This window comes from Antechinus flavipes, chromosome 4 (assembly GCF_016432865.1).
Source record: "Antechinus flavipes isolate AdamAnt ecotype Samford, QLD, Australia chromosome 4, AdamAnt_v2, whole genome shotgun sequence".
NCBI lineage: Eukaryota > Metazoa > Chordata > Mammalia > Dasyuromorphia > Dasyuridae > Antechinus > Antechinus flavipes.
Window position 1 is genome coordinate 122,675,211 of NC_067401.1, and position 26,929 is coordinate 122,702,139.

The 26,929-nt window shown below is 36.4% G+C and overlaps 1 protein-coding gene across 1 annotated transcript; it reads left to right on the forward strand.

The window, feature by feature from the left end:
* The first annotated feature begins 808 nt into the window (after positions 1–808).
* Positions 809–6,183, forward strand: TMEM100 (transmembrane protein 100). The gene is made up of 3 exons (XM_051994245.1): positions 809–1,363; positions 1,890–2,047; positions 4,696–6,183. The coding sequence occupies exon 3, from the start codon at positions 4,763–4,765 to the stop codon at positions 5,165–5,167; it is 405 nt and encodes a 134-aa protein (XP_051850205.1). The 5' UTR covers positions 809–1,363; positions 1,890–2,047; positions 4,696–4,762; the 3' UTR covers positions 5,168–6,183.
* Positions 6,184–26,929: the final 20,746 nt, after the last annotated feature.

Genomic DNA, 26,929 nt, shown 5'->3' on the forward strand with positions numbered 1-26,929 from the left:
ATCTCAGATATGTACTAGTTGTATTACATTGGGCAAGTGTGTCAGTTTTATCAAGAAAATGAAGGGTGTATATAGGGCCCTTCTAAAAAAAACCCATCCTATGATCTCTAGAAGAGTTAGAAGAATGCCAAACTCCAAGAGCCTACATTGTTCATTAATCCCCTGAGGATACCTCCACTCAGAGTACCCTCCAATCCTGTAAAAATGCAGAAAAGGAGTAAGGGCAGCAGGAACTGAGTTATTCCAGGTATTCCCACATACTTCAGGTGTGTAGCTGACTTCAGTTAAGCAGGGTGCTATAGTCCTTAACATTTATTGTACACTTAGAAAATTCATATGATTTTTCAACTTCACTGTAAAAAAAAGGAGTAAATCTTCTGTTCCTTCTCTATTCCTACTCTACACACACACACACACACACACACAAAGACACACATTTATTCATGCTTCTTTTTTGGCAAATGAGAAAAAGAAATTGTTAAAAAGGGAGCAACAGTGCTCTTTTTCGGGAGGTAACAAATATTTAAGTGACTTGAATTTTTACCCTGTCTCTGCCCAGCACTCCCCCACCTCCATGCCATATTTACTAATGCAAATGAAAAAGGGAAAAATTCATTTTGCAATTTCATTACAACACGTGGATTTGTTGAATTGAAATGTTCAGCCCACTGGGTTACTAGAAAATGCATGGGTTTCACTAAAATAACTGTCTTGGGATTTTAAAACTGGGAACAGATTAGGAAAAGTTTATGCAATAAAATTTCCTGGTATATTTGCCATTAAAAAAATCATTCTAACAATCTAACGTTTGTAATATTTCAAGATTCTTAAAGACAAAAATCCTAAATGACAGATCTATCTTGCATATGAAAGTTTATGCATGCAGAAGAGTTTAGAAAGGATGAAAGAAAAGCTATCAGCATTCCCATATGAAAGCCATGAAATTTCTTATCTGCTATGTCAGGGTGCCCATAATTTACCTGATCATTAATTCAGGCTGTGAGTAACCATATTTAATTGGTAATGACTTAAGATTAACATTTTGCACCATTGGAAATTTGCCCCAATCTTAATCCCCTCCTTCACCCCCAAGATATACTTGCTCTGGATTCAGCTTTCTACAGAACTCCTATGCGCCTGGCCTATTTACACCCATTCAGCAGAGTAAGACTGGAAAAGCTTAGAAACATAAATCTTTTTTTCTTTCTTTCTTTTTTTTTTTTCTAGTTTGTAAAGTTAACCCAGCTGCCTGGTGGCTTCCCAGCTGTTCTGCTGTCGATAATAATTTCCATCCTTTGGCTGTCCTCTGGGAGCTTCCCCCAGAGCCGCCCTCAGCTAGGTCTATAGCAGCACTGACCCCAGGGTATTTCAACCTTTCAGTTCTCTTAAAAACTCTTGGGGCAAACAAGGAGGAGGCAGTGGGGGCCCTAAACTGGAAGCCTAAAGGGGAAAACATGAGTAATGAAAGTCAGGATCCACATGTAGTTAACTCGATGAGAGAAATCAAAGTAAAAGCTGTGTCCTTTCTCTAGGGACTCAAGCGAATGATTCTGACACTTACCATGTCAGAGAGCAAAAGCTGGGAAGGGCTAAAACTTGGAATCTGCTGGCAAGGAAAAGGAAAAAAAATGACGGGGAGGGAAGAGGAGGAGGGGAGAGGGAGGGGATAAAAAGAGAGGGAGGAAGGGAGAGAAGAGCTTTTGCTCTTTTTGATGTTGGAGGCACACAGGGTGTTAGAAGCAGAGGGCAAGAGGAAAGAGCTTTAGAGTGGGAACTGAGTGGACTGAAAACAATCCACTTTGGGGTTTTTTTTATTTTGTTTGTTTGTTTGTTTGGGGGTTTTTTGGCTTTCCTCCCCACAGTTTCTTTTCTCATTTATCTTTTCAAAGAGCAATCCTGGACAAGACATATTACCAGTGGGATTAGGAGAGCTGCTGCTGCCTTCTTTTTCTCAAGTTGACAGAAGAGGTTCAAAGAGATAAGACTTACTCTTTCTTTCCTAAGAGATCACACTGAATTTGATGTCAATGGATTTTCTTTTTCTGAGGTAAGTATAAAGTAACTGGAGCATGGATCTTGTCTGTAATTTTTGTTCCATCCCATTATTTCTACCATCCCCCATTCCCTTATACATATCCTACCTCAAAATCCCAGGTAACCTTAATTTTGATTGACAGTTTCTATTGGATAACTGCAGGGTTTGAGAAATGTTCTTTGTTGTGCCTGAATTAGGTACAAATGGTCAATTAGATAGCTGTAACAAAATGTTGGGGAGACTTCCTTCCCAGAGGATGTCTGACTGTTAGGACCTGGGCAGAGACTGTGAAAACGGTTTTGTTTTGACTTTATTCTTTGTGGATATTGAAAATATCCAGGGCATCAGTCAATGTGAAATGTTTCTGTCAGATAGCCATAAGTAGATTCTGCAAGGGGCTAAAATGCATGCCTTAAGTCCTTCTGGCTGTCTGTTTCTCAAAACTGGGAGGAAGTGACTAACAAGCTTGAGTAACAGGCAAGAATTTCAACTCACTGACAAAAATTTAGTCCTGTAGATCAAACTGCTTTTGTGCATCTAAGTTAAGAAATTTTCAGTATATTTGCAGGCTTGACTTGATTTTCAAAAGAAGAATATTTCAATAAGGTTAAATCCAGAGAATTGGAATGCATCTGTAAATCTTACCAAAAATTAGCTCTGTGAATATGTGTGTGATAGGCAGCCTAAAAGGATTTTCTCTTACTTTGAAAGAAATTGTGATTTGTCAACTCAACACTATGTTACAATCAATGACCCAAAGAGCATTTATTAAACACCTGCTACATGCATGACACTGTGCTAAATACTGGAATGGGAGAGGAGGTTACAAAAGAACAATCCCTGCCCTCAATTCTCTTACACAGGAATTAAATTCCTATTTTATGTCTGTGATGTATATTGAGGTTGCAAAGATGAAAAGGAAATTCTTGCCCTCAAGAAGTTTACAGTCTATTGAGAGAAATGATATATGCATACATAAATTTGCGTTAAATATATTCAAAATATATGGGGGGATAAGAAAGATAGTAGATTAATAAAAGCCTTTGCAAGAGGTAAACAAAAACAAAAGTTTGCATTCTGCAGGGTGATGAAACAGGTAAATAGATAAGCATAACCAAGATAATTTAAAGGGAGAAGGGAGCAAACTCTAATAATTAGGGGGAATAAGAATCAACTGAAAATCAGTTTTATTTTAAATTTTAAGAGAAAGTGAAAATGAGACACTTCACAATACCACTTTCTCCCCCACTACTCCCTTTTATTTCTCTGTTTAAGGACTGAAAGCCTCCGGGTCAATTTGGATTGTAAAATATATAACTAAATCTTGTAACACTTCTCTCCACAAAAAACACTTGGAAGGTATCTTTATGTGGAAGAGTAAAGCAATAACTATAGAAACATACATGCTTTTCCTCTGTTAACTAGGTAACAGCTAATTGAAGAGTCATGGTCCAAGTTTCTCCTTGTTTCATTGGCCCTATCCCCATTGACAAGCACATTTGTCAATGGATCATCTTTTGAAAAGGATGGATATTGTGCTTGCTTCGGCAGCACATATACTGAAAAGGATGGATATTATGTAGCCATAACATTGGCTTAAAATTACTGTCAGAGGTATCTGTTTAAAATGCTCACTCCCCTTGCACTGATGATATTATAAATCTTGATTCAGTTCTTTCTGTTCTATTTCAAGGAGGAAAGGAGCAATAGGCATAACAGAAGAGCTAGTAAAATGTTTGTAGACCTCCTGGGTCTATTAAACACTGTAGAATGCTTCCTGGTTTTTATAACCCCTCTTTCTTAGGTTTTGTTGGCTTCATCTATCAGCTAGCTGATGGTGAAAAATATGAGGTTAATTTTCGAATGTCATTAAGCAGTTTGGATAAATCTATTAGGCAGAGATAAATAAGGAGAATCAATATAATAAAATATATAAATGAATACACTAGAGTAAATGAAAGGAGTAGGAGGAGCTTCTGATCCCAGAAGACATAATGAAACAGATCTATCTCCATTATATATGTTTGAAGATCTCACTATCATTTTTGCTTAACTTTTCTTCTTGAAAACATTCATGGTGAAATGAGAAATGAGAGTTAGAAGGGTTCTATACTCAGAAATGACTTGTGCACAAACAAAGAGTGTTAATACAACTAACTTTCAAGGTGGATTGGCAAGGAGATATTGTGGTAAGGAAACTGGCTTTCTCCAGTACTTTGCCTCTCAGGGGAGAGAGAGAGTGAATAACTAATTAAATCTGAAATCAGGAAGATCTGAGTTCAAATAGAGCCTCAGATGTTTATTATAACGGCACAGGCTCAAGCGTGTTCAAAACTTTCTGACATTGTGTTAGAGAGCAAAAGCTGCAAAGGGCTAAAACTTGGAATCTGATGACAAAGAAAAGGAAAAAAAAACCTTTCATGGTAAGTGACTTCAGGCAATTTGCCTCAGTTTCTTGACCTGTAAAATGAGGATAATATAACACCTATCTCCCAGGATTGTTGTGAAGATTAAATGAGATATTTGCAAAGTCTATACTTGGCACTGTAAAGACACTATTTAAATACTTGTTATTATTTTCATAATTGCAAGTTGCATTTTCTTGGTATTACCTGGAATGGAAATTCTTCAGTTGAGTGCCTCTGTCTTTTTCCATGCAGCATATGCCTTGATGAACACTTCCAGAATTAGAGTAAAAAATTAGAACAAGAAATCCCTCAGCACAATATGACCGAAGAGAATTTTAAAGAGATTTTGGGAATACCAAAGGATCCAGAGCCTGTAAGAATGGAGAAGAGCAATAATAATGAGTGTGTGGTCACTGCAATTCCCCTGGTCAGCGAAGTTCAGCTGACAGCCGCCACGGGAGGAGCTGAGCTCTCCTGTTACCGCTGTATCATCCCCTTTGCTGTGGTCGTTCTGATTGCTGGAGTGGTGGTTACAGCTGTAGCCTACAGTTTCAATTCTCATGGATCCATCATTTCCATTTTGGGGCTTATCTTATTGTCATCTGGACTTCTTTTGTTAGCTTCCAGTGCCTTGTGCTGGAAGGTAAGGCAGAGGAGCAAGAAATCTAAAAGAAGAGAGAGTCAGACAGTCCTGGTTGCAAATCAGAGGAGTCTGTTTGCTTAAAAAGAAATGATTCAAACAGAAATCTGAGACCTGAAAACCTGGCCAGACATTGTCAAACACTTAGGACCTGTTTATACAGTCTCATCTATATTCCATGCAAGTGGTATTTTCTAAGTGTTAATTTAGAAAATGCAATTGGCAAACTTTGGAACGGTTTTCTAGAAGTCAGGCAGAAGAATGAAAGTGGAAAAGACTCTCAGGACCTGTGTCTTCTTTGATGACATACTTGATGGCAAAGACTGTTTCTAAGGCTGATAAGTCAGCTTTTTCTCCACATTACAATTTTTGTTGTTGCTATTGTTTAGTCATTTTTAGTTGTGGTCAGTTCTTTGTGACCCTACTTGAGGACTTCTTGGAAAAGATACTGGAAGGGTTTGCCATTTCCTTGTTCTGTACATTTTACAGATGAGGAAACTGAGGTAAACAGGGTTAAGGAGGTTGCCCAGGGTCATATAGCTAATGTCTGAGTCTGGATTTGAACTCAATTCTTTCACTCTATTAACTAATCCACTTACCTGCCCTGGCTAATATTAAAAGGCATCAAACAAAACAGTAAAATGATGGGACAGATTTGCTATATTTGAGAGTTGACTGCAAAAAATAAAATCACTAACATAACATTGTAGTATTTAAACACAGTGAAGACTTCAAAAGTGTAGATCACTTTTGATTTTTTTTTCCTTGAAATTCTTTGATTCCCCATCCCCATCTCATAAGCTAATTCTCTGGCATCTGTTTTTATTATTCTGTTCCAATGACCTCATTGGTGGTACTTTTTTCTTGAAGAGTAAACTTTTAACTTGTTAACTTTTACTGTTGATTAGATATAAATGTTTGTAATGATTTGTGTCAAGAGTAAATAAAGGATAAACATAGCTGGGAGGCAATGTCGTTGGGTTAAATTAATATTGAATGATCTGATCTAGCACTTTCAATGATTTTTATATAAAAGTTTTGAAATGTAATTTTCATTTAAAATAATAAATGCTCAGTGCTGCTAGAAGCTTCCTAAAGGACTTGTTTTCAGATGTGGACATTTTATTGAAGACTCTTATTCACCCAGACTTCATTGACTCACTTGTAATAAATGGTTTGCTGCTGTCAGAGGGGAGTAGGGAACGTTCTTAACTCCTCTGAAGAAATGTTTCTTTTTCCACTGAATTATATTCTTGAAACCTTCACTTTGGTGGGAACTGAGAAGAGAAAACAGACTCACTTTTGCTCTAGATGAAAGCATTGCTTTATAATTATAACTTAGGAGGTTTGAAGCTTACATTTCAAAAGTTTTCCACTTTAGTTTGTAAAAGATGTTTCTCTTAGCCTGATTAGCTCTGATGGGCTTAGTGCAATGGCTAAAGAGACCAAGGCTACTTGTTCCATCTTTGCATAAGTCATTGATCTTCATTCTGTCCCCCAGTCATAGCTGCACCTTGAATTACAGCTTGCTGTTTTATGAAGTTGTGTTGTTCATAGGGGAGAATGAGCCAGAGTACATGTGACTTTGTACAAACCTTACCTTATCACTGAAATAACAACTCTGGACACAACCCACTGAGAGTGAGACAATCTTAAAGTCTTGGATTTCTCTACAACAAACCATGTTCAAGAAAAGGGGAGAGAGTGTTGAGGGTCCTCACTGCCCCCAAGGTCTTAAGTTACTTTGGATGGTTGCTGAGTATATGAAGGGGCTTTTTGACCCATGTTCTCCCCATTTTTAAAAGATATAGTTGGATAAAATAAAATAAAATGTTGTGAATTCTTAACAATCACCACCTCCTTCTAGCTAAGGCATGAAATGAGAGTATTGCTAATCATTTTTTATCATTTTTGTAGGAGAAATGAGGAAGTGGGATGGATTATACATAATCTCCATCCTTAAAGCTAGTCTGTTAGAAAAAAAGTGAAATGGTTACAGTTCATCCTAAAATTATGGCAGCCCATTTCAACCTGCTACTCTTTGTGGAGCATGGGTTCTAGTTGGAAACCAAACTTGGGGAAAAAAACTACTCAGAAAGTCCTGCCTTTCAAAATGGAGACATGAACTCATGAATTTTTTCCTAAACCACCAGGGGGCCCTGTATTGCAGTTTACATACCATATATTTCAAGAGAATGACTTAGACTGTGGGGAGAATTAGGAATTAGGAAGATAACCTGAAATTGAAGGAAGGAAGAATCTTTTTTTTTTACTTGAGTCCTGGTGGATTTACCCAGAATTCTGCATTCACTTCTTTTTTTTTTATAACAAAGATAGATCATACTCCTTCCTTCACAGTGAATATCTTTCATTATTGTTCAGTCATTTCAGTCATGTCTTACTCTCTGTGAGCCCTTTTAGGGTTTTATTGACAAAGATATTAGAACGTGCCATTACCTTCTCCAGATCATTTTCCAGATGAGGAACTGAGGCAAACAGCACTAACTGATTTGCTCAGACTCACACAGCTAATAAGTGTTTGAGACTAGATTTGAACTGAGTTCCTTATGACTCCAAGATGGAAGCTCTATCCATTCCACCAACTGGTTGCCCCAGTAAATATTTTATGGTTCCTCCTAGCCAAGGAAGCACCACCTTGATAGAACTAACATCCTTGTAGAAAGTCACATGCTTTTTCAGACACCTGCAGTCTATTAATCCCTGGTTCCCTGGCCCCCAAGAAAGAGAGCCAGAGTTATGTTATTTAACTCAGAAGACAAACATTTATCTTAAATTATAATCCCTTAGAGAATCATAATAATATAAACTCCTCTGCACATGACTATGAATAAATGGAAGCTTACAAAATACATCATGGAAAAAAAGAATATTGAGGTTATGAGATATTTATAAAGTTCTTTATTTGACATAAATTATTTTCACATATATTTTTATTTAATCCTTACAACATCTCTGAAAGATAGGTTGTTCCAATATTAATGAAATGTCTTAGAGAATAGTTAGACTAATGGATGATAGATACCTGCATAGTTAGGTAGTATGTAAGATAGATGAGAGAGAGAGAGAGAGAGAAGAGAGAGAGAGAGAGAAGAAGAAGAAGAAGAAGAAGAAGAAGAAGAAGAAGAAGAAGAAGAAGAAGAAGAAGAAGAAGAAGAAGAAGAAGAAGAAGAAGAAGAAGAAGAAGAAGAAGAAGAAGAAGAGGAGGAGGAGGAGGAGGAGGAGGAGGAGGAGGAGGAGGAGGAGGAGGAGGAGGAGGAGGAGGAGGAGGAGGAGGAGGAGGAGGAGGAGGAGGAGGAGGAGGAGGAGGAGGAGGAGGAGGAGGAGGAGAGACAGAGAAAGAGGGAGGAAGGGAAGGAGAAAGACAGAGAGAGATAAAAGAAGAGAGGAGAGAAGGAGGGAGGGAGGGAGAAGGAAAGGGAAAAAGGAGAGGGGGAAAAACAGAGAGACAGACAGACATAAGAGAATTTATTGAAAGCTTATTAGGACAAAGCATTGGGGATACAAATATAAGCAAAGTCCTTTCCTTATCCTCCTTTAGGTACTATCCTCCTGCTTCCATAAACTTAGGAGATGAAAACCAGCATTCCAGACAAAGCATGGAAGGTAGGACAAGAAGGGATTGCTAACAGGATACTATATTAATGCCCCATTTAAAAATAATGAAACAGAGGATGAATGAGGTCAAATGACTTGCCCAAAGTCATGTTGTTGTTCATCTTTCATTTTCAAAGAGAATTAATGATATCATGGGTGATGTCTTTATTTGAGCATGAATCAGATATGTGATAAAGAATTGTGCAAAGTCATGTAGTTAATATGAGATTAGAACTTATGTGTGTATCTATATGAACAATACATCAAGGACCTATAATTTCACCAGTATGAGAAATCATCCCATGATGCAGAATAATAGCCCATCTATAACTTAGAGTCTAAAGTTTATTCATTTGTTCATAGCCAAAAATCTCCTAAATATCAAAGGTATCCTACCATGTTAGCAGATAACAAAAGGATCATGGAACAAGATAGAAGAGGAAGGTAAAATAGAATGGGTAGTTCAAAACATATGGTTGGTCAGGGTCAGATATAAGCACAATGGCCAAGCAAGAATGGAGCTTAGTGTTGAAGTGTTGATCCAGATATATTTCAGGGCAGAGATTCCTTCTAGAACTAGTCTCAACATTTGAATGTGTCTGAGCTCACAGGTAGGGGCAGAAAGGTATACCTGGTTGGAGTAAGGGGGCAAAGAATCAGGCAATTCCTCTTGGGGCATGGAAAACATGACTTTGGTGTTAGTTATTTGATACCCAAGAAGACTTTTCACATGCATTTTACAACCTCAATTCTTTCTTTCTTCTTAGAAGGAAGAAATCTTTCCTGCCAAAAATAAATAACTCCCATCCCCCAGGGCTCAAACTGTGTTTGAAATTTGAGAGCTAGAAAATTGAATGTTCCAGATCCTAAATGAACTCAAACAGCTTCCCTTCCCCCAGGCCAGGAATCCTTCTGGGATGATTAATAATATTATGATTCATTTCACAGCAAATTGTAATACACAGCTGAGTAGGGTTTGAATAGTTGCCATCTTTGGCATCCAGGTATCTTTGGCAGCATCTACATTGGCAAGCAGGAAGTGATATATATCTTCGATCAAATTTATTGAGTGTTCATCTACAATATAGCAACATTTTGCCTCAAGTGAATTTGCATATGAATATAAAAAATACCTTCTTTCTATGTCTCTGAAAGTAAGAGTTTGAAGAAATGGCCAAAATTATCTACATATTATAAATTCTGGACTATAAAGATGAATGCAGCATTGACACCCATTCTTAGCCAGCATATGGGCATATAAGTGAAATATCTAAATAGGTTGGAAATATGTTCAAATTACTCTAATACTTTTAAAATATCTGTCTAAAAAAAAGTGATATAGCTAAGATACTGAATAAGGTATTTTTTTTGCCCTATTACCTCTCCCCATTTGGGCCTCCATTTTTGTTGTTGCTACTATTGTTACATACTTATGATTTTAATAATGTAGGAAATATCCTGTGGAAAAAAACACCCTATACCAAAAGAGAACAGCAACTATTCTACAACTTATCATCTTGAGGTCCTGATTTGCCTGGAGTTCCACAGGCAGTATATGGCAGAGTTCTTATTTGAATTCAGATCTTCCTGACTCTGAGGTCCATCACACTAATTTTATCTAGTTTTTAATATTTATTTTGAAAGATTTTACGTGATTACATTACTGTGCTCCCTCCACTCACATAAGTGGGAACCTTCTGACTATATAATAGATTGAACTGGAATTGCCGTGATCCAAAAATCCCATTATCATCTGCCATTGATGAGCCAACATTCTAGGGAGGAGCCTCTCTGATGATAACCATACATACCATCACTGGACTCATCCTCAAAGCTTTTTCAGCTTTGCAGAACTTTGCTGGACTTTGAACTTCAGAAGAATAGATTTGGAAAGTCTATGAGATCACTTCCACTATGATGAAGCATTGCAACAGAATTTCAGTGTAATCTCCTGCCAGTTAAATCTGCCAATTTCAGTAGCTATTAGACTGATTATGTCTGTGGTTAGTTGTGATTGAAACTTTCAACTTAAAGCAAATCTCAGAAATAAGTATATGTACTTTTCAGTAACTTCCTTCCTTTCTTTGTTTCTCTTTCTTCCAACTCTTCTTCCTTCCTTTTTTCTTTCCTTCCTTCCCTCCTTCCTACCTTTCTTCCATCCTTTTTCCCCTCCCTCCTTTTCTTTCTCTCTTTTATTCTTTCTTCTCTTCCTTCTTTTTCTCTTCCCTCCTTATTTTCCTTCTTCCCTCCTGTCTCTTCTTTTCTATTCCCTTTCCTTTCATTTCTATTTCCATGTTCTTCTTTTTTTCCCTATTGTGCCTTAGTCTTAGTATTATCAATTCACAATAGGCGAAATGTTGACTAGGAGTGTCATGGAATTGGAGCCACTTTTTATCCTGAGTTATAAGGCCTTGACTTAGCTCCTGACCTCATCATGACACTGAGTTTCCTTAAGCCCAAATTATCCTCTCAATCAACAAGCATTTTTTAAGCAGCAATTCTGAATACAAAAATAAAAATGAAACAATTCCTGGCCTGAAAGAGCTTACATTCTATCAAGGAAACAAAATATACATATATAAATTTACATAGAATAAATACAAGATAATTCAGCTGAAGAAGGCATTCACTCTGAGGTTAAAGGAGGAGCTCATATAGAAAATGGCATTTGACTGAACTTTGAAGGAAATTAAGCATTTGAAGAAGCAGAGGCAAGGAAAATGCATTCCAAAAAAAAAAAAGCATAGTTCAAATTCAAATGAATCCTTAATTAATCTCAGAGAAATAAAGTGCTCTGATAATTAGATAAAAGTGAATAATAGGGAATTTTCCTGGTATTAGATGAATCATGTGTATTTCTGTGCTTATATTTCTGTGCTTATTATGTATGAAACAGCAAACCCATTCCAAAATCAGTCAGATTGCTGTAATGGTAGAGAAGTTCCAGATAGATTCCTGGGGTCTGACATAGTCAAAGACATTGCTTAAGATTGCTTATTATATATAAAACAGCAAACTCATTCAGAAATGGGCAGTTTTTGTCAGGCTACTATAGTGGTAGAGAAGTTCCAGCTGGATTCCTAGGGTCTGACATAATCAAAGACCCTACTTGAGGATTGTTACTTTGACAACTGTATAGAGGATAGATTAGAGAGGGGAAATACAACAGGAAGACCAATTGGACAAATCACAATAAAACACAGTACCACTTTCTCTAACCCTTCCCCACATCCCATCCAACCTGTGTAAATTTGGCACTTCTCCATAAGAAATTCCATAGATTGTAACTAACCAAAGAATAAGTAATGACAAAGTGATATATTAAGATAGTGGCTCAAAGACAATGAATGATTCATTGAGACCCCTTATGAGTTTGTAGTTCAAGTTGTAGTCTTAACAGAATTGAGCTGTCTTCATAATAGTCACTGATGATCAGAATCCAACAAAGAGATACTAAGGAGAACTTCACAAGACCCTAAGAAAGCAAAACATGACATGCCATAGCAAGGCGCTATGACATATCCTGTAGTCATGTGAGTTCTCAGTATATGTGCCTCACTACCATTGTACTTGAACTTTGAACCCATTAGAAACCTCATGTACAGAGGGCAGAGTGTGCCCCCCTTTTATTTTTTATTTTAAATTTAAATTTTTATTTTAAATTATTTTAAATCAACTATCCTTATACTATTTTAGTAAATAATTTTTGCAACAGCTAGTTAAGTCTAACTCATAATCAATGGGAAACATTATACAATGTTAGTAAATACATTTTGTAAAGTCCAGTTAATACCCAGTGGGAAATACATTGGTTCAACCACCTCTGGGAATCTAGTGTATCAGTGTTTAGGGGAGCTGGAGAAATAATGTCTTGTGTAATAACCAGCAAGTTTAGAGAGTGCAGGGATGGGATTAATGTGTGTAGTAAGCCCAGCTTTCTAAAACATACTTTTAAGTTTAATCTGTAACAGGAACTTTTTCATCACTTTCTTAAATTACTATTGACAAAGTATTGACCCATAGTGCTTGTTAAATTCTGGTGTTAAATGTTCATACTGAAATTTTAATAATTAGCTTTCAAAAGCCAGTTCAAACTGATATGTCCATAGTTAGAGTCTAGATATGAGAATTTCAAATGTAAAATAAGGGAGTTTGAATTTGATCTGAAAGTTAATAGGGAGTCTATGGACTGAAAAGGGAAGTGGCATAGACTCTGCTTGAAGATTTTTACTTTGGTGGTTATATGGGCAATGCATTGGAGAAGGAAAAGATGTATGGTAGAAAATCAGGAAAGTATCACAATAGTCCAAGAGTCCTCCAGGAATGTAATTCATTCTTCTTCTGTAGTAAAAAAGCAATTCTGTGGTACATAACCCATTCTTGTAGAAAGTAGTCTTCTTCATGTGCAAATTCTACCTGATGAAATCCAATATAAAACTTCTCTATAGATCTCCTTATAAAACTCTTCTATTTTTCAACAATAGAAACATTCTTTAGTGGCATCTTTCCTTTTCTCATTCAGGAGCATGACTTACTTCTGAATCACCTTATCCTAGTATCTCCATCTTCATTTAATCTATTCTTCTTCACTTCTCACTCTTTAGAGACTAAAGAAATTGCTATCCCACTTCTATTTGTCTTTAGCTCTTAGTCAAGATATAACTCCAGCTTAACTCACTGTCTGATCTTATAACATCTTGTTTGCACAATTTTCCACTGTTATCCCTCCCACAAAAGATAATGATTAATTATCTTTTATTTTAGATTTATAATTAATGAGAAATAATTTATTTTTAAGGATTCACAGAATCTGATCCATGGAATAATAATTCAGTTTTTCCTCTTTCCCTTCATCTGGTCCTTTAAATTTTCCTTAAATCTATAGCACGTAAGTCTCCCTTATGCTTTTAATGATCATCTTTTGTTCTTTATCTTATTGCTCATTAGACATCCTTGCCTTTGCCCTGCCCCATCCCCAACATTAATCAGTGGTCTGCAAACAAAAGAATTTGTTTCATTGCTTAGTCTTTTCTTGAAAATTATGTTTATTCACATTTCTTATACTTCATTGTTTTAGAAAATTTCTAAGTCAAATATTCTGTTTGACACTAAATTTTCATGTGGTGGTAGTAGATTTTTTAGGAATGCCTCAAACACCACCTTTTAGAAGATCCAACATTTTTCAGTGATGCATTGACTTAGTTTTGTAGGATGTTATTTTGTATTGCAATTTGGGTTCCTTCACTTTCTTGAACATTCTGTTCCATTTTTAAAAAATTTTTCATAACTGTGGAGTGACTCTGAATGATTCAAATTGCTGCTCTTTTTAAACTAAAGATCTTTTTCTTGATTGTTGGCAAATTTTGTTATTTACTTGGAATAAGAGTTTTTAACCCAGAGTCTATAACTTTAACATCTATCTATCCATTATTAAATTTCAATATCATTAGTTTCCTTCATAATCCTATATATATTATTTTATGTATTTTAAAAAATACCGTTCTGAAAATCCATCCATCTATTTTACCAGATTGCCAAAGGGCCCCATGATAGAAAAAAAAAAGAATAAGGACCCTTAATTTAGTGGGCTTAGAGTACAAGAGAAGAAGTAATGTTGATTAGCCTGGAAATATAGGCTAGAGTCAGATTCTGAAAGGCTTTAGATGCCAAACAGAAAATTCTAGGCAATGGGAAACCACTGAAATTTCATGAGCAGCACATGACCATAGTGTAACCATAGATGAAAGTACAGGCTAGTGTGTTTGTGGTGTGAATAAAGAGAAAAGGAGGGATGAGAAAGATGTTTAAGAGATAGAATGATAAAATTTACCAATTAATTAGAAATGAGTGTTGAGTGATAGAGAAAAATTGAGAGTAACTCTGAAGTGACAAATCTGGGTGAATGGAAGAATGGTAGTACCCTTAACAAAAATAAAGTTGGGAAGATGATTGAGTTTAAGAAGAAAATTATTAATTCTGTTTTAGATCTACTGAGTTTAAGATGTTTGCAGTATATGCAAGTGAAGGGGTCCAATAGGTATTTGGAAATGTGGGACAAGAGCTTAGTGTTGAGATGAGGATTGTATGTATTATTAGATTTGACTCATCTATAGAGAGAGAGACAGAATAGAATAGTGGATTCAGAACCATGAAGTCTAGACCTCATGAACCTCAAAGACATGACTCTGGCCATGGGCTTTAAGCAACATTCTAAGACTGGAAATTGCCAAGGATTGCTAATCTGCATTAATATGGGGAGTTGCTAAACCATGGAGTTTTATTTGTGATCCAACAGGTCCAGATTCTATTCTTTCATAGGAATGATAGTTGAATTAAAAAAAAATTGATTACAGTAGGGTAAGTGGAGAGAGAGAACAAGAGAAGACTCAGGAAAAAGCCAATAGACATACCCAGACATAGGTGATGGGATATGGATGATTAGCTAGCAAAGGAGACTGGAAGAAAATTATCAGATAGATAGGAGCTTATTCAAGAGGAAATAAAGCCACAAAAATCCCTAAGAGAGGAGACAGTATCTCATAGGAAGAAGAGTCTAAAATGTGAGTGCTGCAGAGAATTCAAGAAGGATGAGAAATGAAGAAGTCTATTATTATAAGGCATAGAAGAGTGTGTGTGTGTATGTGTGTATGTGTGTGTGAAATAATAAAGTAGAAACTAAAAGAGTGTAGACAGCTTATTCTAGGAATATGACTGTAAAGGGGGAAAAAGATCTGGTATTGATAGTTTTGAGGGGATTGTAGAGTCAAGGGAAGAGTTGTTTTTGTTGTTTTGTTGGAGATATTTTAAGGATTAGGCATATCTGAGTAGACATAAGGGAGGAAGTCAGTGCATAAAGACAATTTAGAAATCAAAGAAAGAGAATAATGGAAAGGATAAACTCCTGGAGAACATAAGAAAGATCAAGAGCACAAATGGAAGGACTGGTGATGACAAGATGGGCTATCCTTAGACTAGAAAAAAGGAGGAAGAGTATCGTTGATGAACTCCAATGGATGATCTTAAGTATTCAGTCAGGTAAAAGAAAAGGTCTTCTGCTAAAAAATATGGGGAAAGATGGGGAGTTGGTAGCTTGAGAATAAAAGACAAAGCTTCAAAGGGTTACTAAGAGAAGAACAATTGAGAGATGAACAGGGAAGATGCAGATGAGTTAAAGCAATAAAAACTTAATATATATATATATATATATTATATATAAACACATGTATGACATATATATATAATATATACTATATGTGATAACATATAAAGCAATATAAATTTTTAAATGTATTGTGTTGATGTCTTTTGTTTTTATTTGACTTTACTTATATTTCCCCCTATATCATTCCCTTTCCCTGCCCAAAGAGCTATCACTTATCAAAACGTGTGTTTTTTTAAGAAAAAGAAGAAAAGAAAAGAAAAATTCAATCAGCCAAACCAATCAATGCATTAAAACTTTTGGCATTATATGTAATGATCCATGCTCATGAACCTCCATTTCTGCAAAGGAGAGAGGACAGGTTGTCTTCTCAAATGTCCTCATTGGGGCCAGTTTTGTTTCTTGTAATTACTCAACATTCATTTCTTTATTGTTTATTGTTTTTTTTCCACTTACATTGTTGTTATCATTATATATAATTTCTCTCTTGGCTCTTTTTATTTCACTGTACATAAGTTAATCTAAGTCTTTCCATGCTTCTCAGTAGTTATTGTGTTCATCATTTCTTAAAGCAAAATCATATTCCCTTATATTCACATGTCACAGTTTGTTTAACTCTTCCTTAATCCACGGGCATCTATCTTGTTCTATGTTTATTTTGTAATATATGTGTAACCTTGCTTTTTGTCAATGAGCTATAACAATTCACACTTCTACAAAAAACACATGGTTTTGCCTATCTTTTCATAATCACTCCAGTATTGACTATTGACATTTTTATCTTTGCCAATTTGTCAGTTTTAAGAAAACTAAGATTATTTTAATTTTTGTTTATTTTATAAGTGATTTGAACATTTGTATTAAAATGTATCATTCTTTTAAAAACTGTTTATATCCTTGACTCTTTAAAGAATGTGTTACATATGTCTTTATCATATATATGTATAGATATGCATATTTTTATATATGCATAATTGGTTTATAGTGGTAGCAGTTAGCTTAGGTCTACCTTTCTCCAGATACATGACATGCTGTGATAATACTTAATAGATTGCAGTAGCAGTCAGTTTACAGAGCTCCCTTGCATTTAGAACTGGAAGGGGTGTGTGTTGGGGAGTGGGTAGGAATCAAGAGAGGACACAGCAATATTTTTTTCCATTGTATTTACCTTCAATAGATCAACTAGTTGTTGATTCATAATATATTTAATGTTAATACTTAGAAATTTTCAGCTATTTCCATTGGAAACCATTTGTTAATTCCAAAGAAAATAAAATTACATCTTTTTTCTGTCTCAGTCTTCTATTGTTAAAAAAAAACCACACCGAGATAATTTTCCATTTTAAGTTAAAATGCAAAATAATTTCTTCTTGCGTTTTTTGTTTTTGTGTGGTTTTTTTGCCCAGAGTGTTTAATGTGGGCTTGGAAAATGGCAGCCAGCCAGTCATAAATCAGCTGTAATCCTATTGTTATTTAAACAGGAGAGAGAGAGAGAGAGAGACCAAAAGAAACAGAGAGAGAAACACAGAGAGAGAGAGGGAAAGAGAGAGGGAGGGAAGAATGGAGGGAGGTAGAAAAGAAAAAGGAAAGGGAAAAAGGAAAAAGGGTTGGTAGGGGGAAGGGGAGGGTAGAAGGAGGGAGAGACGAGGAGAGACAAAGAGGGAAAGAGAGAGAGAGACAGAGAAGAAGAGGGAGAAGAAGGAGGGAGAGGAAGAGGGAAAGGGGAAGAGGGATGGGTAGGTGGAAGGGGAAGGGTTGAAGGAGGGAGAGATGAGAGACAAAGAGGGAGAGAGAGAGACAGAGAGATAGAAGAAGAGGGAGAAGAAGGAGGGAGAGGGAAAGAGAGAGGTGGGGAGAGGGGAGGAGAAAAAAAGTCCAAAAAAACCCAAAAAGTCCTACAAACTGGAGAAAGACTGATACTATTCATAAATACTCTCAGTCCTCAACACAAGTTGTCTTCCTGAGTATGATGGCTTGTATGTGCAGAAGGGCAAGTGGAGTCAAAGTTTTCTGCTCCTACAACTGCTGTACTAGAGCTATAATAAAATTGCTTGCATCAGGGGAAAATGGACAGTACATTTTAGCACTTCCACAGCTCTAACTTAATCATGGCAGGAAGCTTTTCTCCTAATGGGAGGCTAAGCTGCGTCACCAGAACATTTGACACTGGTATCTAGTGTCGAACACTTTGCTTAAGGTCATTAAAGAATATTAAGTGTCCTCTTTCAACATGAAAGAGGTCCATGAGTGACAATTAGCAAGAAGGCCACAGCATGACAAATAATTGAACAGGTGGATTAAAGAAATCTCTTTCCTATTTAAAATGAAAAGGGTGATAGGCAGACACAAAGACTGACTGTTGAGATGAGCTTTCTCTTGAGCCCAGAGCATTCTGGGTACCCACAAAATAACTGAATTCGTTTTTATTTGAATCAGGGAGGCATCTAGGGCTTGTTGAATGCCACTGGCTTTAACCAAGGAAAAGCACTTCAGAGTTAGTTCCTGACAAGGGATTTAAAAGAAAACGTTTTCCTTTATTGGCTTAGAGAGATAAATTTCAGCTGAATAGGAAAGATAAACTTTCAAGCAATTCGTGTTAATCTGAAGCAGCATGGGTTGTCCTGGGAGATTATTCTTCACTGGGAGGGGAAAGAATTGTGATTAGGGAGTAGGAGTTGACCTCATAGACTATTTGATCCAATCACCTCATTACACCAAGGATGAAGCCCAAGATCAAAAAGGTAGTAAATGGGGAGCATATTGCCACAAGACAACATGATGGTACAATAAGACAGTACAGTCGAGAGAGCATTAGATCTGGAAACAGGATAGACCCGAGTTCAAATTGAGTCTCAGACTATCTACCTGTATAAACTCTAAATAAGTCACTTAATCTCACTCTTTCCATCTGTAAAGTGAGGATAATAATAGTACTTACTTCCTAGGATTCCTGAGAGTATCAAACTTGTAATGTGCTTTGCAAACCTTAAAATGCTATATAAAATGCTTTTGTTGTTGTTCAGTCATATCTCCATCTGGGGTTTTTTGGCAAAGATACCAGAGTGGTTTGGCATTTTCTTTTCCAATACATTTTACAGATGAGGAACCTGAGGTAAACAGGGTAAGGTGACTTGCCCACTGTCACCAAACTAATGAGTGTCTGAGGGTAGATTTGAACTCAGGTTTTCCTGATTCCAGGCCTAGCATTCCAGCCACTGCAGCACCCAGCTGCCCCTATAATGCTAGCTATTACTTTTGGGGAAACACAGCTACATGAATAAACAGGATTTAAAACCTGTGCTTTTTCCATTATATAGAACTTCAATCAAGCGTTGGATAACTAATCACAGACAATATCATAGAATGAGTTCTCCTTTGGGTGTAGATAGAACTGGATGGTCTCCAAGGTTCTATGTGATTCTCAGAGGGAGAATGGCCATTTGAAATTAGTTTGTATAGAACAAGAACAGTAGGTCAGAAAGCACCAAGTGTATCTGTTCTGGCAGATCTCAAAGTTCTGAGCTTTCATGAACTAAGCCTAATAGACATGAGTCTTTCCAACAATGAGATGATTGATGCCAGTTCCAATGATCTTGTGATGAAGAAAGCCATATATACCCAGAGAGAGGGCTGTGGGAACTGAATGTGAATCACCCCATAACATTCTCACTCTTTTTGGTGTTGTTCACTTGTATTTTGTTTTCTTACTCATTTTATTTCCTTTTTGATCTGATTTATCTTGTGCAACAAGAGAATTATATAAATATGTTTACACATATTGGATTTAACATATATTTTAACATGTATGACATATATTGGATTGCTTGCCATCTAGGAGAGGGGGTGGGAAGAAGAAAAGGAAAATCTGAAACACAAGGCTATGCAAGTGTCAATGTTGAAAAATTATCTGTGCATATGTTTTGAAAATAAAAATGCTTTAAAAATAAATTATTTTCTTAAGAGGGCTCCATAGGTTTTTACCAATCTGCCAAAGGAGCCCATGACATAGACAATAAAAGGTGACTGCTTTAAATCTATGAGCCTGTGAAGTAGAAATTTGGCAATATCAATATTTGACAAAAATTCATTATAATGTACAAAGCACTGTTCTTTGCTCAGAACAGGAAATCAGTCCCTGCTCTCAGAGAAAATAAATATTCACAGATAAGTAAAACAAGGTTATTTGAGGAGGGTGGCAGAACTAACAAAGGGGGAATCTGGAAGACATTTCAGAGGAGGTGTATCTGAGCCAAGCTTTGGAAGAAGATAAAAGATTTTGAGGAGATGGTGATAAAGAAGAAGTGTGTTCCAAGATATGGGGAATAGCTTAGAGAAAGTATAAAAACAGAAGATGTATAATAGAGGAATAGGATGATATTGCAGATAGAGCAGGAAGACCTGGGGTCAAAACTTGCTTTAGATATTGCTTTTGAGACATTAGCCAAATCTCTTGATATTTCTGGCCTCAATTTCCCTCATATGCAAAATGAGTTGGTTGGACTCAGTGGCCTCTAATGTCCTTTTCAGCTCTAAAATTTATGATACTATAAAATATTGGTTTTTGGAAGAGCTTACAATCCACATTTCTTAGAACCAAAAAAGGGGAAATAATGTGAAAGAAAGCTAGAAAAATAAATTGTAAATTTATTTGTAATTAATTGTAATTTAATTTGTAATTAAATTGTAAATAGATTCTAAATGCTAGGCTATCTAGTTTATGTTTTAATTTTGGAGAAAATAGAAAATTAAAATTCATGGAAAGGTGTGATGACCGCACTAGCACTCCAGACACCTCAGAATCAGGTGAATATCAGTCAGGATAAGCAAAAGTCCTTAGTCTTTTTTCTTGGTCTTTAGATGCCGGATTGAACAGGATGGAAGCAGAATCTCTGCAACCACCTTCTCCCTCGTCTACTGCAAAGAGTGACTCTGGCTAGTCTTACTCCACCTCCTAATCCCTCCTACGATCCTTTGTATATACCAATCATTGAGCCAGCACAGGATGGTGGGAAGGACCATTTTCCAAGAATATGCCCATAGAGTATTATCCAATCAGTAATTAGCCCTAAGTGCTTGAACCAAGCTCAGTGCAATGACCCAAGAGTTTCAGCCCTCTAAAGAAAGGTTTTTCCTCAATTCATCTAGACATTTCAGGTAACATCAGCTTGAATCATCGCACTATGATTACATGGCCATTAACTATGCATTATGATTTTCAGGCTATGGGTCACCAGCTATTAATTTCTTAAGCCTTTGTACAATAACAATCCTATGGAACACACACTTTGACTTCTAGCTCCATATAGAATGCAGATGCTTCAGTTGCTTGCTAAAAGTCAAGTGTGACAAAAATGCTGGTTTCCCACTTGGTGGGCTTTAAGAAGAATTGTAGAAGGGAGAGAAAACTCCATTTCTGTCTCTGTCTTTCTGTCTCTGTTCCTATATGTATCTCTCTCTTCTTTTCTCCTTTTCTCTCTGTCCCTCATTCTGTTTCTGTCTCCCTCTGTCTTTCTCTGTGAATGTGTCTCTCTCTCTGCCTTTGTCTCTCTGTCTGTGTGTCTATTTCTGTCTCTGTCTCTTTAAATCTTTGTCTCTATCTCTGTCTCTATCCTTCTCCCTTTCCCCCTCTCTCTGTTTCTATTCCTCTCCCTCCCCCCTTCCTCTCTTTCTCTCTCCCCCTCCCTCCCTCTTTTTCTCTCTCTCCTTTTTCTTCCTCTCTCCTCTTTTTCTCCCTCTCCCTCCCTTTCTCTCTCTCTCTCTCTCTCTCTCTCTCTCTCTCTCTCTCTCTCTCTCTCTCTCTCTCTCTCTTTCTCTCTCTCTCTCCCCTTCTCTCTCCCACCCCAGGTTTTCTCTCTCTCTCCCTCTGTGTGTGTGTTCACTCCCTCAGGAGTGAACCTGGTCCCTATTTAAAGTTAGAGCACCCTATGGGTGGCTTCCCTTTCCCCATCTCTATTTCAATGATTTTTGCAAAAGCACTTCTTTTGGAGGATGAGTTAATCAAAAGACTAAAGATAGAAAGAGATTCAAGAACTTCAGTTGTATACCAGTAGTCTTGGCTTAAGGGAGTGTAGTGGTATAGAGCAAGCCATGATATAAGTGACTATTTAGGGAGCAGGAAAGGGAAATGAAGATGATATTGAAATGGGGATAAGCGAGACCCTGAAGGCTATTATTACTAGGGGTTAGCAGCTAGAGGCAACTTTGATCTTTGGATTTCAAATTATAACTTTCTCCAGAAAGAATATTCACCTAAACAACACAATCTTTGGGAGACCAAGTAAGTGTAAGCATCTCAAAATACCAAATTTCTACCCTTCTACCTCCTCCCTATACCCCATACGAAATCTTACCAGGTTTCTCCTCTGTGTATAGTAGGGAATATTGGTGCAAGACAGTTAAGTGAGAATATGGTAGGAAAAAACAGGCTAATAAGGAAAAAAGAAACTGGGAAGCAATTTTTTTTTTTACAAAAAGGACTTTTATTGCCTTTACCAAAACAAAACAAACAACTATAAAAGATGCATCATGGGGTTATTTTCAGCAGTCAACTTCTCCATTGCAAAAGACAACTTAATTATCAAAAATTAAATTCTACCCAACTTCTCAGGAATGTCCAGATTAGAAAGTGAAGGCCACAGCCTGGGTGGAACTTAATGACGATTCTGTTGAATGATGGTGTGGCACAATGGAAAAACAATGGATTCAAAGTCAGAGGACAGCAATTCAAATAATTCCTCTTTCATGTATTACTTTTGTTACTTAGCATCTTTGGGCCTCAGTTTCCTCATCTTTTAAATGAGGAATTGGGTTGATACAACCATCTAAGATACCTTCTTTGGAGGTAGGATGTTGACAAGAAAATGAAAGGCCAAGGAAGATTCTGAAATTTTCCAAATCTAGTTATGCTAATGTGAGCAAATAGCCTCTTCTTGTGTCCACCAGTTCAAACAAATTCGAGGAGCTAGATCTATGGCCTCTGGGGAGAAGGAAATTTTTTTTTCTAAAAGAAAATGGCTGAAGCATATTGACTATTGCTAGATCAGAGGCTGGTTGAGCTCAGAAGGAAATCTTTTTTCTCCAGTGGAAGCTTGGTCAGAAGTTTAGTGCTGCTTTAAGCACATGCAAGTTAAGAGTTGGTTAATGGTTGCAGAAGTACTTCTTTATCGTGTCCTGAGAAGTTGCAGGATCCTCCCATATTTTATGTTTATTTATACTGTGACTATGCAAAATCTCTGCCTTTGACACTTCATGCTAGTCCTCAGTCCAATTGAAAAACTCATTCCTACAAATGTGGAAAGAAGTGGGTGAGTGAGAGGAAATATGGCAAAGAAGTGGCCCAGCCCAGAGGTAGGGGAATGAGCTGGATGGCCTTTTTAAGTCCTATCCTCTCCCTGGTATTCTATAATCCTTTTTCTTCTGGAAGAGGTAGGGTGGGGTGGGAGCTGGGATCAATGTTATGGTCACAACTGGAAGTCTCTCCCCTTCCCGAAAGTGTCAGCTGCATCACTCCCCAGAATTGTAATAATGAAGAAAACATTTCCAGGGATGGACAATTATCTAATCAGGGAATTAGCAATGGTAGATGATGCAAACATTAGAGACCTTGTAAATAATCTATCTTTTTTTTTTTTTTTAAGGCTCTAAATACAGGAAACAGTGCCTGCAACTACACCCTGAGTTGCTATTGTATAGAGAGCTTATTACGACACAGGACAAGATTCTAAGATAATAATCAAATTAACAAACACTTATTGAGCCTCCCTTTTCAGGCCTCCCACGCCAGGCACAGTGGGAGATACCAGGAAGTATCCAGATTCTGCCATGGGTAGGTGGCTGATCTTGGACAAATCATTTAATATTTCTGAGCCTCTATCTTCTCAGCTATAAAATGTGCCTGAGACTTACATTATCTACATAAAATGAACCATAGTTTTAGAGGTAGAAGACAGTTGAAGGTCATCTAGTCCAGGGGTGTCAGATACCCATAGAAATCATATTGACCTTCAAAAACAGATTTATATTATCTATTTTATTTTTATTTATTTTATTAAATATCTCCCATTGAATTTTAATCTGGTTAGGCAGCAAAAGTTTTACAATCAACACACAGCAAGTTCAACAGCTCTGCTTTAGTCCAACCCCATGATTTTACAAATTAGGAAATTAGAATCCAGAGAGTTTAAATTATTTATCCAAGGTCACATAAATACTAATTAGCAGAGTTGAGAGTTGGCTTTTATGTCCTTTAATCCCAAATTGATTATTAGTCTTTCCATGATGTCCACAATTTATTCATCTATTTGTAGGTAAATAGATAGGCAGTTAGGTAGTACAATGGACAGTGTGGGGTCTAGAATCACGAATACTCATCTTCCTGAGTTCAAATCTAGTCTCAGACACTTATTGGCTGTGTGACCTTGGACAAATCATGTAATTCTGTTTGCCATTTTTCTCATCTCTAAAATGAGCTAGAAAAGGAAATGGCAAACCATCCAGTATCTTTGCCAAGAAAACCCTAAATGAGGTTACAAAGATTCAGACACAAATGAAAAATGACTGAACAGCCATAACAAGGTAGATATATAGGACTCAAATCAGGGTCACACAACCAATATGTGTCAGAGGTCTTCCTAACTCTAAAATGAATTCTCTATCTACCCTATTACATTGTTCATGATTAAACATGCCATCTACATGTGTCAATTAGTTTTTACATATGGTACATATGTATATGTACATGTGTGTATGTGTGTTGTGTAATGTGTGTATGTGTATGCATATGTAGAAATGTCTCAATCTACATAACTAGCACATTCCTTTCCTTCTGACATGAAAAAGATATCTTTGAAGTATTCTGCCTATGTACCTGATATTCCTATACCTTTGTCACATGAAAAGAGCATCTTTTTCAGCTATCTATGGTAAGATTCTTTGTCATCTGCTTATTTGTTTTTATTTTTATTTTGTTTGTTTTGTTGGCATAAATTAATAATAAAAAATTTTAAGTTTAAACATGCATTCATGCATGTCATGCAGTCAAATTAAAAAAAGTTAGAGAGGCTTTTTGAAATTCCAATCTAAATATAGTTATTGACTTTTCATAATCACTTGAGACAATAGTATAATTTTTGGCATCTGTTTTCTTTTTAGGTGTGATTTTAGAGTTTGCAACAGGTAAAGATTTTCAGCAACTTTAGGGTCTTCAATTTTTCCCTCTTTAGATTTAAGTAAATCTCAAATTTCATCTCTCCTTCCCTCTAATATGGGTTTAGAAAAGACTTCGCCAGAGTCACAAAACAATTATGTGCTAGATGTGGGACTCTAACCCACAAGGTCAGCTCTTTATCGACTATGCCAAAGCTGTTTTTCATTATACATCAAATAATGTAAATATAGTGTATTCTTATTTCATTTTCATCTTTTTTCAATTGATTTCAGATTTTTAAAAATAGTCATATGATTGTAGATGCTAGAGACATGCACCTTCATTGGTCTCCCAAAGCCCTTGTTTATCCCAATAGTTTCCATCATTCATGCCTTCTAGCTTTTTCCATATATAAGAGGATATAAGGCCATCATTCTTAATGGTATGCTCAACCTGTCATATTGAAATGCCTATAGAGTAGAAGTTTTTCTTTTCTCTGTATTCTTTTTGGAAACCACAAATGTGTGAAAAATTTTTCCCAGCAGGTAAGACTGCATGAAAACCATGTACTAAAAACTGCTGGCTTTCTATCTCCAGTGTGAATTTTAAAAATATGGGGAAGATTGCTCCATTCCTGGCAATGATGTCTTTGTTACCACCAGCATTTGTCATGCATAGTTTTCCCAACAGGTAGATGACAACAAGGGCCACATAGCCTCCATATATCTTTCATTCTATCTGCACATCCATCCCCTTGAATACATTTTCAATGGCCCCAGTAACAAGGAACATGTCTGATCATGTCACTTGATAAACTTCAATGGCTCCCTTTCATCTCCAGAATCATATATAAAACTGTCTACTTATAACCTGCCCCTTCCAATGTCTTATACCTCATATTCTCAAAATACTCTTCAATTCAATGACTTTGACCTCTTTGTTCTTCCTCAAACAAGACACTCAATTCCTTGACTCTGGGCATTTTCACTATCTCATGTTCCTCATCATTGTTTTGCCTCTCGTCTTCTCTGTGTAACTTCAAGGCAAAATTAAATTCTACCTTGTACAGGAAGACTTTCCCAATCCCTCTTAATTCTAGTGACTTCCTTGTGTTGATCATTTCCAAATTTTTCTGTACCTAACTTGTTTGTACCAATTTGTTCACATGTTGTCTTTCCTATTAGACTTCGAGCTTTATTTTTTAGTTAATAGTGTTTTATTTTTTTCCAATTACATATAAAGGTAGTTTTTAATATTCATCTTTGTAAGCTTTTGAGCTCCAAATTTTCCCCTTCCCTTCCTCATCTGCCCCCTTCCCAAGATAGCAAGCAATATGATATAGGTTATACATGTATAAACATATTAACCATGTTTCTATATTAGTCATGATGTGAAAGAAGAATCAGAATAAAAGGGAAAAAACCATGAGAAAGAAAACAACAACAACAACAAAAGTGAAAATAGTATGCATTGATCTGCATTCAAACTTCATTGTTCTTTCTTTAAACGTGGATCACATTTTTCTTCTTGAGTCTTTTAGAATTGTAGAATTTTAGAATTAAAGACAATTATTGAATTGCTGAGAAGAGCTAAGACTCTCCTAGTTGATTATTGCATAGTGTTGTTGTTATGGTGTACAACATTCTCCTGATTATACTCCCTTCCCTCAGCATCAGTTTATGTAAGTCTTTCCAAGTTTTTCTGAAATCCCTTTTTCATTATTACAATAATGTTCCATTACATTTATATACCATAATTTGTTTAGTCATTCTCTATTGATAGGTATCCCCAAGTTTCCAAATTTTTGCCACTACAAAAAGAGCTGCTATAAATATTTTTGTGTATATGGGTCCTTTTCCCATTTTTGGTGATCTCTTTGAGATACAAGCCAATAGAAACACTCCTGTATCAAAGGGTATGTACAATT

Coding starts and splice junctions, on each gene's coding strand:
- TMEM100 (XM_051994245.1), top strand. CDS start 4,763: ATGACCGAAGAGAATTTTAAAGAGATTTTGGGAATACCAAAGGATCCA.